The 12,226-nt window shown below is 41.9% G+C and overlaps 1 protein-coding gene across 1 annotated transcript in view; it reads right to left on the reverse strand.

Annotated features, from left to right (window-relative positions):
* The window catches only part of fndc1 (fibronectin type III domain containing 1), a 332,979-nt gene extending 323,658 nt beyond the window's left edge, over window positions 1-9,321 (reverse strand). The window contains exon 1 of the mRNA XM_072581080.1: window positions 9,181-9,321. Coding sequence (XP_072437181.1) covers window positions 9,181-9,244 — 64 coding nt within the window. The 5' untranslated portion in view covers window positions 9,245-9,321. The remainder of the gene's footprint in view (window positions 1-9,180) is intronic.
* Between the last annotated feature and the right edge of the window lie 2,905 nt (window positions 9,322-12,226).

Genomic DNA, 12,226 nt, shown 5'->3' on the forward strand with positions numbered 1-12,226 from the left:
CATGCTTAATTTTTTATATTATTTTGTGTAGGCCTTGCTACAGGCGGCAGATGTTCATGTAGTTAGTTTGGGCCTTTAACTTAATCCGGTAATGCCTCTTGGCATCTCTTATGGCTGTGCAGAGGTCATGTCTCTATTTCCTGTAAAGTTCTGAATTATCCAACATGCATGTCACTTGCATGGTCTTCAGGAGGCAATGGATTCTGAGACATCGACTCTCCTGCTCCTCGGTTGCTGCCTGACCTGCTGTGCTTTTCCAGCGCCACACTTTTTGATCTCCAACATCTGCAGTCCTCACTTCCTCCCAATGGATTTCCCAGTTCGTCCAAGGTTTCCAGTTGGGAAACATGTGGATTGACTTCTCTTGGCATGCAGTCCTGTATGCACTTGCTAATGAAGTCTGTAATGGTGGTGGAGTACTCGTCGAGGTCATCAGCTGAATTCCTGAATATGGTCCAGTCCACTGATTCCAGGCAGTTACTGAGAAGCTCTTCTGCTGCCTCAAACCAGCATCATATTACTTTCTGTACTGGGTCTTCCTGTTTCAACTTCTGCTTGTAGGCTGGGAGGAGGAACACAGTATTCTGATCTGATTTTCTAAAGTGTGGACGGGATATGAATCATTTGGCATCTTTGGTTGTGCAGAAATGGTCAAGATGTTCGACCCCCTGGTATGGCAGGAGACATGTTGATGGCATTTTGGTAGCACTCTCTTGAAGTTTGGGCTGGTTGAAGTTACCAGCCACTATGAATAAAGCCTTGGAGAATTTAGTCTCCAGTGCACTAGTAACGGTGTAAATTTCATCCAGAGCATTCTTCACTTCACCTTCGGTGATATGGAGACTGCTGTCAGGGTGGTGGGGATGAACTTACGTGGCAGATAGCAGGGATGACGTTTCACTAAGATATTCTAGGTCTGGGAAGCAGGAACGCGCCGGTTGTGCCTAAGCACCTCGCAGAGTTGATTAGGTGGCAGACTCTAATGTCCCTTGCCTTACCCAAAGACACTGTGCAGTCCACGTGATGTCTGGGGAAACCTTCAGCTTGCAAGGCACATCAGGTGTAGCAGGAGTGAGCCATATCTCTCCAAGCAGAGTGCGCAGCAGTCTCTCAGTTTTGGACGTGGGTTTGCTCGCTGAGCTGGAAGGCTCATTTCCAGACATTTTGTTACCCTACTAGGTAACATCTTCAGTGGGCCTCAGGCGAAGCAATGCTGAAAATTCTTGCTTTCTATTTGTTTGGGTTGGCGATGTCACTTCCTGTGGTGACATCACTTCCTGTTCTCTTTCTCAGGGGTGGTAGATGGGGTCTAACACAGTTGGAATGCCATGCTTCTAGGAATTCTCATGCATGTCTTTGTTTGGCTTATCCTAGAATGGATGTGTTGTCCCAGTCGAAGTGGTGTCCTTTCTCATCCATAAGTGAGGATACTAGTGAGAGAGGGTCATGTCTTTTTGTGGCTAGTTGGTGGTCATGTATCCTGGTGGCTAGTTTTCTGCCTGTTTGTCTAATGTAGTGTTTGTTACAGTCCTTGCGTGGGTCCCCCTGCACCCCCCCCCCCCAATTTTCCTCTGTTCTCAGGAAAACAGTCCTATCTATCCAATCCCTTTCATAACTAAAACTCCCTAGCCCAGGCAACATCCTGGCAAATCTCCTCTTGACCATCTCCAGTGTAATCACATCCCTCCTTTAATGTGGATTCCAGAATTGCACAGAACACTCTATAAAACATTGGTTAGACCACAGCTACAGTTCTAGCATAACCTCCCTAGTCTTTAACTCTATGCCTCAGATAATAAAGGCAAGTCGCTTGTGGTGCAGCAGTAACGTCTCTACTGCTGAGCCAGGAGTCCCAGATTCAAACCAAAAGAGAAAATGCTGGAAAATCTCAGCAGTTCTGGCAGCATCTGTAAGGAGAGAAAAGAGCTGATGTTTCAAGTCTAACTGACTCTTTGTCAAAGCTTTTGTCCCAGATTCAAATTCCATCTGCTCCAGACATGTGTAATAACATTTCTAAAAACAGGTGAATTTATAAACAAACTCCCATATGCCTTCTTACTCACTTTATCTACCAGTCTCACTACCTTAAGGGACTGTTAACATGCACAACAAGGTCCTACCCATGCATCAGGTATTCAACTACCTTGTTTATCCTGTCCAAGTGCATCTTCTCAAATTTACAGAATATTGGCCCTCTATGTTGCAGTGACCTATGGAACCAATCTGAAGCCTATCTATCCTACACTATTTCGGTTTCATCCATATGTCTATCCAATGACAATTTAAATGCCCTTGAAGTTTGCAAGTCCACTAGTGTTGCAGACTGGGTCTTCTACTCGCCTACTACTGAGTAAAGAAACTACCTCTGACATCTGTCCTATATCTATCACCCCTCAATTTAAAGCTATGTCCTCTTGTACTTGCCATCACCATTCAAGGAAAAAGGCTCTCACTGTCCACCCTATCTAACTCTGTGATTACTCCATGTATCTCAAATAAGTTACCTCTCAACCTTCTTCACTTCAAAGAAAACAGCCTCAAGTCCCTCAGACTTTCCTCATTAGATCTTCCCTCCATATCAGGTGATAACCTGGTAAATCTCTTCTGAACCCTTTCCAAAATTTATCTGGATTGAATTCCATTTTCCATTGATCAGTCCATCTGACCAGCTGGTCAATATTCTCCTGTAATCTAAGGCTGCCCTCCTCATTTACCACCATACTCTTTACCACTCAACTAATTTTTGTGTCATCTACAAACCAACTGACTAACCTCCTTATATTCAAATTTAAATCGTTTATATATAAACAAAAGCAGCACGGGTCCCAACACTAACCCTTACAATACCCCACTGGACGCAGGCTTCCATCTCAAAAAAGCCCTCTGCTTCCTGCCAGTCATCCAAATAGCCAAATTTCCTTGGATCCCACAGGGTCTTATCTTTGCTATCAGTCTTCCCTGCAGGACCCTAGCAAAAGCTCTGAAGTCCAAGTTGACTAAGTTGAATGCATTGCCCTCATTTACAAACCTGAAATATTCAGTCAAGTTGGTCAGACACGACCTCCTTTCAACAAAAATGCTGCTGACTGTTGATAATTAATGCCTGCTTCTCCAAATGCAAGTTAATTCTGTCCCTCCGATTTGCTTCCAATAGTTTCCCACCACAGTGATTAAACTACCTGGTTTATCCCATGTTTCCTTAGAGTCAGTCATACAACATGGAAACAGACCCTTTGGTCCAACCAGTCCATGCTGAATATAATCCCAAACTAAACTAGTCCCACCTGCCTGCTTCTGGCCCATATCCCTCCAAACCTTCCCATTCATGTACTTATCCAAATGCCTTTTATAATTATATATCCACATCCACCACTTCGTCTGGAAGTTCATTCCACACACAAACCACCTTCTGCGTAAAACTTTTGCCCCTCATGTCTTTTTTGTTTTACAACTCTCTTCTCTCGCCTTAAAAATGTGCCCCCTAGTCTTGAAATCTCCCATCCTCAGGAAAAGACAACTACCATTAGCTCTGTACCTCTCACTATGTATGAAACTTCTGACCAGCCTTTTTTTATAACTTAAACCTTTCACACCTCTTCTGAACCCCCTCTGGCTTAACAATATCCTTTCTGTAACTGGGCAACCAGAACTGGACGCAATTCCATAAGAGACCTCACCAATGTATTGGGCAATCTCCCCATGACTCCCCAACTCCTATAGTCAAAGGACTGAGCAATGAAGGCATTCTTCAGTCCTCTGGCATCTATCCTGTGACTAGACAGCAATCAAAATTATTGCCAGCATTCCTGATTAATCCTTCCTTGCCTCGCACAACAGCCTGGTAAACATATCACACCAAGAGATTTATCTCATTTAACCCTATCTGCCCTCTCAGAACATCTGCTAAGCTAATTTCTTTAATTATTACCTAGTTCTTTGACCAGATTGCAACACCCACATCATTGCTCTAAAGTGAATGCCAACACAAAAGATTCACAGACCCTTACCTATGTCCTCCAGCTCCACGCACAAATTATCATTTTAAAAAGCAGACTTCCCCTAGTTTATAACTTTGATTTCAGGCCCATTCTTGCCCTTTCCCACAACTACCTGGAATCTAAAGGAATTATGATCACTGTCTGCAAAATGTTCTCCCACCACTATTTCAACTACTTGCCTCGTTCGTTACATAAAATTAAGTCCAGGATGACCCCCTCTCTTGTAAGGCCTTTAATATACAGCTTTTAAAAGCTCTCCTGGATGCACTTTAAGAATTCTGTTTTCTAAAAATCTTTCATACTATGATTATCACAGTTAACGGAGAGGAAGTTGAACTCCCTCCCTATGACTACCCCATTATTACGAAGAACAAAAGAGAAGTACAGCACAAGAACAGGCCCTTTGGCCCTCCAAGCCTGTGCCAATCATCATATCCTAACTAAAAAAACCTTCTGCCCTTCTTCAGTCTGTATCCCTCTATTCCCTCCCTATTCATGTAACCATCCAGATGTCTCTTAAATGTTGCCAATGTGCCTGTTTTCACTACCTCATCTGGCAGCGTATTCCATGCTCCTACCACTCTATGGAAAAACACCCCTCGCCCATCTCCCTTATACTTTCCCCTTCTCACCTTGAACCTGTGCCCCCTTGTAACTGAAACTTCAAACCTGAGGAAAAAGCTCTGACTATCCACCCTATTTATGCCTCTCATAATTTTGTAGATCTCTGTCAGGGCGCCTTTCAGCCACAGTCTTTCCAGTGAAAACAGTCCTAGACCTTTCAACCTTTCCTCATAGCCAATACCCTTTCTCTGCACTCTCCTGAAGCTTCTATGCCCTTCTGGTAGGATGGTGACCAAAACTGCACACAATACTCCAAATGTGGCCAAACTAGTGTTTTATATAGCTACAACACAGTTCGCCAACTCTTCTATTCCATGCCCCGGCCAATGAAGGCAAGCATGCCATAATGTCGTCTTAATCATCTTGTCCATCTGTGTTGCCACTTTTAGGAAACTGTGGACCTGCACGCCCAGATCTGTCTGTGTGTTAATGTTCCTGCCATTTACTGTATAATTCACAACTAAACTTTATCCTCCAAAATGCATTTCCTCACTTTTATCTGTATTAAATTCTATCTGCTCTTTCTGTGCACAAGTCACCTATCTATATCTTGTTGTATCCTTTCACAATCATTAGCACTATCAACAACTCTACCAACCTTCATGTTACCTGCAAACTTACTAATCCACCATCCATATCTTCCTCCAAATAATTTATTTATACTGCAAACAGATGACCTAGGATTGATCTGTGTGGAACACTATTAGCTATGGGTCTCCATTCTGAAAAATACCCTTCCACCTCTACCCTCTGTCTTCAACAACCAAGCCAGTTTTGTATCCATCTCGCCAGCCTACTCTGAATCCCATTCGATTTTGGTTTTTGTATCAATCTGCCACGTTAGACTTTGTTAAATGCTTAAAATTCCATATAAACTACATCCACAGCCCTTCCCTCAATTATCTTTGAACTTTTTGAAGAGTTGACAATCAGATTGATGAGACAAGACCTATTACTATTACACTGCTCTGAAATTTGCATACATATCTGATCTTCCATTTCTCTCCAGCAGTTAGGAGGCCAACAGTACACTCCAAGTATAGCCAGCTTCACTGAGCCAGATGCATCCCTAGGCTTTGCCTGAGCTTCAGCCTTGCTTTATTTTATGAAGTAAATATGGCAAAGGGACTTTTCAACTTCCTCTCAATTGGCTGCGCAGAATCATGGAGACTTTTTCCAAGCCTCTTACAGCTTCTCCAGCACAAAGCCAGCAATTTCCCATTTTCTCAACTCTCCATAATTTCTTCTGAGTTCTGACTTCTACTTTTAGCTGCTAATTCCTAGAGACATGAAACTCTGCAGCACATGAGGTGACCATTTGGCCTTTGTGCCCATCTGGTCACAAGCATGACTACACTGATCCAAATACTAAAAGAGTTTCTGATTCAACCTCCCGTTCAGGCAGTGACTTCAGATTCTCACCAACCTCAGTGAAATAAAATTCTCCTCCACTCTCCTCTTGGTCTTCAACTTCATCTTTAATCTATGCCCTCTAGGTATTGACCTCTCAACTAATGTAAAAGGAAGTGCCTTACTGTTGGCCCCCCCCCAATCTTATAAACTTGTCTGATGCCTCTCAAACTTAGCCGCTCCAAAGAAAACAAGTCCAGATAATCCAATCTTTCCTCTTAGCTCAGACCTTGCAGCATCCTAGCAATTTTCTTCTGCACCCTCTCTTGTGTAATCATATCCTTGCTATGATGTGGTAACCAGAACTTTATACAGTACTCCAGTTACATCTAACCAGGACTTGAACCCTGGCCTTCTGACCCAAAGGTAGGGACACTACTACCATGCCACAAGACTCTAAAGTTATAGCCACTATTTTGTACAGTCCCAGCATACAGCTATCCACCTCAGTAATTATCAATTTTTATGTCATCCATGAACTTCTTGCTGACACCACTTACATTTAAGTCCAAATCATGAACATGCACCACAAAGAGCAAGGGACACAGCAGCAAACACTGTGGAATCCTACTGGAACCAGATTTCCATCCACAGAAACATTCCTCTACCATCTCTGCTTCCTGCCTCAGCAAATTTGGATCCAAATGTGCAACTCTGCCTCAGTTCACATGGGCTTTTACTTTCTTGCCCAATCTACCAATGTCATAAAAACTATTGATGAAGTCTATGTAGACTACATCAATTACATTACCCTCATCAACACTCAAATATCTTCTCAAAACATTTTTAAAAAAGTTTTTCAACACATTCCCTTAACAAATCCACGCTAACTATTCCCGATTAATCAGTATGTCACATGTTGAAAGAACAGTGCCCCACGTACCTCCAAATAAACTTGTTGGTGTTGTGTGATTTTTAACTTTCAATTCTGAAACACAGAATACCATTCTAATAACTTGCCTATCACTGAGGCTACACTGACTGGCCTTCTCCATCCTGAAATTGTACTAACAGAAGACAGCCATCCAAACTGCTTGTCCAACAATATCAGCAATCCAAAAATGAAATCTGCCTTCCCCTTCTCTCAAACATATTTCATTTGCTGAGAAGTCTTGTGACATATCCTGAAACGATTGAAAAAGTCAGACAAATCTCATTTGAGAGCCCTTATGGTGCAGTGGCAGGACCCTACCTTTGAGCAATGTATAACACTGCTGAACAGGCTGATTAGAAAATATGTACAAATGTGCTTTTATTTTTTTTTAAATGTTAATGAACAGACATACATTTATATTATTTTTCACTTTTCTTTAGGAAAATTGTCCATCTTTCAAAATCTAATTAACATACTGAAACGGGCTGATTTAGCCCTGGGAATAATCACCAAGCTTAAATTCCAACTCTTTCCAAAATAACATGAACACACTGACTGCTTTAGTAGAATAACTGGCCAAAATAGTCATGGAAAATAGTACTATTATTCTACTGAACGGGTAAGTTATGTTCCATGCTTCACAGAGGATAAAGTTGCGGAACTCTATGTTGGCCACTGAGTACATTCTATTGGTCAGTTTCCATCATTCTACCAATGATAACTTACAATGAAACAGTGGCACCTGTTACTGCAGCAGGATTAACGTATTTATTCTCAAATTCACAGGATTTTTTTTGCGTCTCCGCTGCCCCCAAAAGAATAACAAACACACATATATTCTAATAACTGCCAAATATCATCCAAACTGCCCTGCTTGACACAGGAGCTAGTGAAGACTTCAGTAGCTTCCCAATAAGGCAGGGTATGTTGGAATGTCTTTTTAAAAAATCATTTAAAGTTTTTGTTTAAATTCTTGTGATTACACAAAATAAAACTAAACTTCTATAAAACGATAGTCTGAATATAGCAAAATATTTATCAGGAACTCGTACACAATACATAAAACACAATAAGTTTATATCAAGAAGGTTTAAATAACTTGAAAACAAATCTCACATTCAATAAATGGATTCAAAGTCTGTCTGTCTGTATGGAATAGACATAGGTATGTGGACTGGTATCACGGATTGAAAGGTTTAGATTAAACGTTATGAGCTGGCGTCGATAAAACGTGGAGCTGGAGAAGCACAGCAGCTCAGACAGCATCCTGCTCCGCTGAAGCTGTTTAACCTGCTGTGCTTCGATAGCACCACATTTTATCGATTCGGACTTCCAGCAGCTGCGGTCCTTAATATCGCCAAGCTATGAGCCGGTGACTCCTCTTAACGCTCAGCTAGGATTCTTGCATTAAATTTTAAACTAAATCGCTGCTAGAAATCTACAGACGATAATAATTTGGATGCCAACGGACCCAGCAACATTGTATTGAAATCGTAAAACACAATTGGTTTTGGCTCTGCTCATCGCAGTCACTCGAACTAAACTGAACTAAAAGAAATGCAGAGTTCCACAATGACTTAAGACGGAAAACTGAATCGAAAGAATTTCCAGCAAATTTCCAGACGTTTTCAACATCACTTGCCAAATGCAGGACTGCCCGAGCACCGCTCATCCGAAGACGTTTTAGAATGAAACGAAAAACCTGAGCATTGCAGACGAGCGTGGGGGGGCGGCCGGGTATTGAAGAAATTAATTTAAAAAAGCTTTGAGACAAAATGTTTCTCAGAATGACATTTAAAACTATTGTCAACTTCTGCGGTTTTAAAAACGGTTTTAATGTGGCAAATACTCTGCTTTGATTACAAGTTTAAAGTTAATCCGAAATTGATTTTATTTTAATGATTAAGACTCTCGGAATTACAGAGGCTAAAGTAGTGCTAGTGGCAAGACAACAATTTAAAGCAAAAGAAGTCCGCTCAGCACACCACACTGAAACTGATGTCAACTGTTGTGACTACTTTGCGTTAAAACTCGGCCCGTGAACATGAGGAGAAAATGCCTCTGACTAATCAATCAGTCTGAAAATATCATTGAATTTTTAAAAAGCGGGGTACAACTCAAATTATTACCCAATGAACCATATAACGTTCGTTAAAAATTAACTGAAAATGTTGTTCTTCCCGCTCATAGCTGTTTGGAAAACTAAATTACGCCTTTAAACTATTTTTTTCTTAAACTCAATAATATAAACAGAATGCCCAGCCTTCTCCCTACCTCTTTGAGGTTCGACAACAAGGAGAATGATCATAAATGTGAAACAACTTGCCGCTGCGAACATATTTAAGTTTCTGTGCCGAAAGCAACAACTAATCCGGACTGCGTCTGCCACACTCTCTGCTCACAACCAACAGACGGTCTCAGGTAACCAAAGGAAGACTATCCACACGCACACACTTCAGTAACCTCTCTGCTCCACAGCTCTCAGTCATCCAAAAGCCACGATCTCCCCCTTCCGGCTGACAGTGTAAACACCACGTCTCTTTATTCCTCCCCCCCCCCCCAATCCTATCGATCAAATGTAATTATCCCGAAACCATAAAGATTCTTATATTGCACTTAATATGGAAGAAATAGATGTTCTGTAATTCATAGATACTAAAGCGAGAGTCGATTGAAGGGGGACAGTTTCCACGTAGAGGTCACTTCTATGAGAAGGGAACTGATGGATTGCTCACAGAGCATACCTGTATATAAGGTTTATTTTCATACATATCAAAATTATGTTATATATAGTTATTGAGTTGTACAGCACGGATGCAGACCCATCGGTCCAACTCATCCATGCTGACCAGATAGCCTAAATATATCCAGTCCCATTTAACAGCATTTGGACAATATGCCTCTAAACCCTTCCTATTCATATACTCATCCAGATGTATTTTACATTTTGTAATCGTACCAGACTCCTCCACTTCCTCTGCAGCTCATTCCATACACGCACCACCCTCTGTGTGAACAAGTTGCCCTTAGGCCCCTTTTAAATTGTTCCCCTCTCACCTTAAATCTATGGCCTGTAGTTTTGGAGTTCCCACCCAAGGGAAAAAAAAACTTTGCCTATTCACCCTATCCATGCCCCTCATGATTTTATAAACCTCTATAAGGTCAACCCTCAGCCTTTGACACTACAGGGAAAATAGCCCCAGCCTGTGCGGCCTCTCTCTATATCTCAAACCCTCCAATCCTGGCAACACCCTTATAAATCTTTTCTGAACACTTCCTACAGCAGGGAAACTATAACTGTATGCAATATTCCAAAAGAGATCTAGCCAAAGCACTGTACAACCACAACATGACCTCCCAACTGTTATACTCAATGCATTGACCAATCGCAGGAGAATTTGACCAAAACTGACACAAAACTGTATAGAAGCCATTATGCTTTGTGATTAAATGGTTTCTATACAGTTTTGTGTCAATTTTGGTCAAATTCTCCCATACCAATAAAGGCAAACATACCAAACACCTGTTTCACTATCCTGTCCACCTGGCATTCTACTATCAAGGAACTATGCACTCCAAGTTCTCTTCGTTTATCAATACACCCCAGGGCCTTACCAATAAATATATAAGACCTGCCCTGTTTTGCCTTTACAAAATGCAGCATCTCACATTTATCTAAATTAAACTGCATCTGCCACTCCTCAGCCCATTGGCCCATCTGATCAAGATCGCATTGTACTCTGAGGTAACCTTCTTTGTTGTCCACTAAACCACCACTTTTGGTGTCATCTGCAACTATACCTTTTTATGCTCACATGCAAATTATTTATATAAATGACGAAAAGCTGTGGACCCAGCAGCAATTCTTGCGGCACACCACTGTTCACAGGCCTCCAGTCTGAAATGCAACCCTGCACCACCACCCTTTGTCTTCTACCTTTGAGTCAGTTCTTGTTCTCCCTTCATGAGACCTACCCTCACTAACCAGTCGACCATGAGGAACCTTGTCAAATGCCTTACTGAAGTCCATATTGATAATGCCTACCACTCTGCCCCCATCAATCCTCTTCATTACTTCTTCAAAAAATTCAATCAAGGCAGTGAGACATTATTTCCCATGCACAAAGCCATGTTGACTATCCCTAAACAAATACGTCCAAATACATATAAATCCTTCCCTCAGGATTCCATCCAACAACTTGCCCACCACTGACGTCAAGCTCATCGGTCTATAGTTCCCTGGCTTTTCCTTACCACCTTTCTTAAATACTGGAGCCATGTTAGCCAACCTCCAGTCTTCCGGCACCTCACCTGTGGCAATCAATGATACAAATATCTTAGCAAGGGGCCCAACAATCATTTCCCTAGCTTCCCACAGAGTTCTAGGGTACATCTGATCAGGTCTGATCTGATTTATCCACCATTGTGCATTGTAAGATATCCAGCACCTCCTCCTATGTAATATGGATATTTTTCAAGATATTGCCATCTATTTCCCCATGTTCTCTGTCTTCCATGTCCTTCTCCACAATAAACACTGATGCAAAATACTTCTTTAGTATCTCAACCTTTTCCAGTGGTTCTACATGTAGATGGCCTTGCTGACCTTTAAGGAGCCTATTTTCTCCCTAGTTACTCATTTGTCCTTTATATATGTAGATTCCCTTTGGAATCTTCTTAAGCCTATTTGTCAAAGCTATCTCATGTCCACTTTTTGCCATCCTGATTTCCCTGATAAGTATACTCCTACTGTCTTTATAGTCTTCGAGGGAGTCACTCGATCTCTGCTGTCTGTACCTGACATATGCTTCTTTCTTATTCTTGACCCAAACCTCAATTTTTCCAGTCATGCAGCATTCCCTACTCCTACCAACCTTGTCCTTCACCCTAACAGGAACATATTGTCCCTGGACTGCCGTTATCTCATTTTTGAAGGCTTCCCACTTTCCAGTCGTTCCTTTACCTGTGAACATCTACCCCCAAGCTTGTGAAAGTTCTTGCCAGTGACAAGCAATGCCCTTCACATCAAAACACTCCTTTTTTTTTGTTTGTTTTTTTCTCTTCTTTTTTTCAACAGGCTCTTCGGCCCAACAAGTCCACACTGATCCTTCGAAGAGTAACCCACCCAGACTCATTTCCCTCTCACTAATGCACCGAACACTATGGGCAATTTAGCATAGCCAATTCACCTGACCTGCACATCTTTGGACTGTGGGAGGAAAACGGAGCACCCGGAGGAAACCCACGCAGACACTGGGAGAATGTGCAAACTCTACACAGACAATCACCCGAGGCTGGAATCGAACCTGGGACCCTGGTG

Source organism: Chiloscyllium punctatum, chromosome 11, assembly GCF_047496795.1.
Source record: "Chiloscyllium punctatum isolate Juve2018m chromosome 11, sChiPun1.3, whole genome shotgun sequence".
Classification (NCBI taxonomy): domain Eukaryota; kingdom Metazoa; phylum Chordata; class Chondrichthyes; order Orectolobiformes; family Hemiscylliidae; genus Chiloscyllium; species Chiloscyllium punctatum.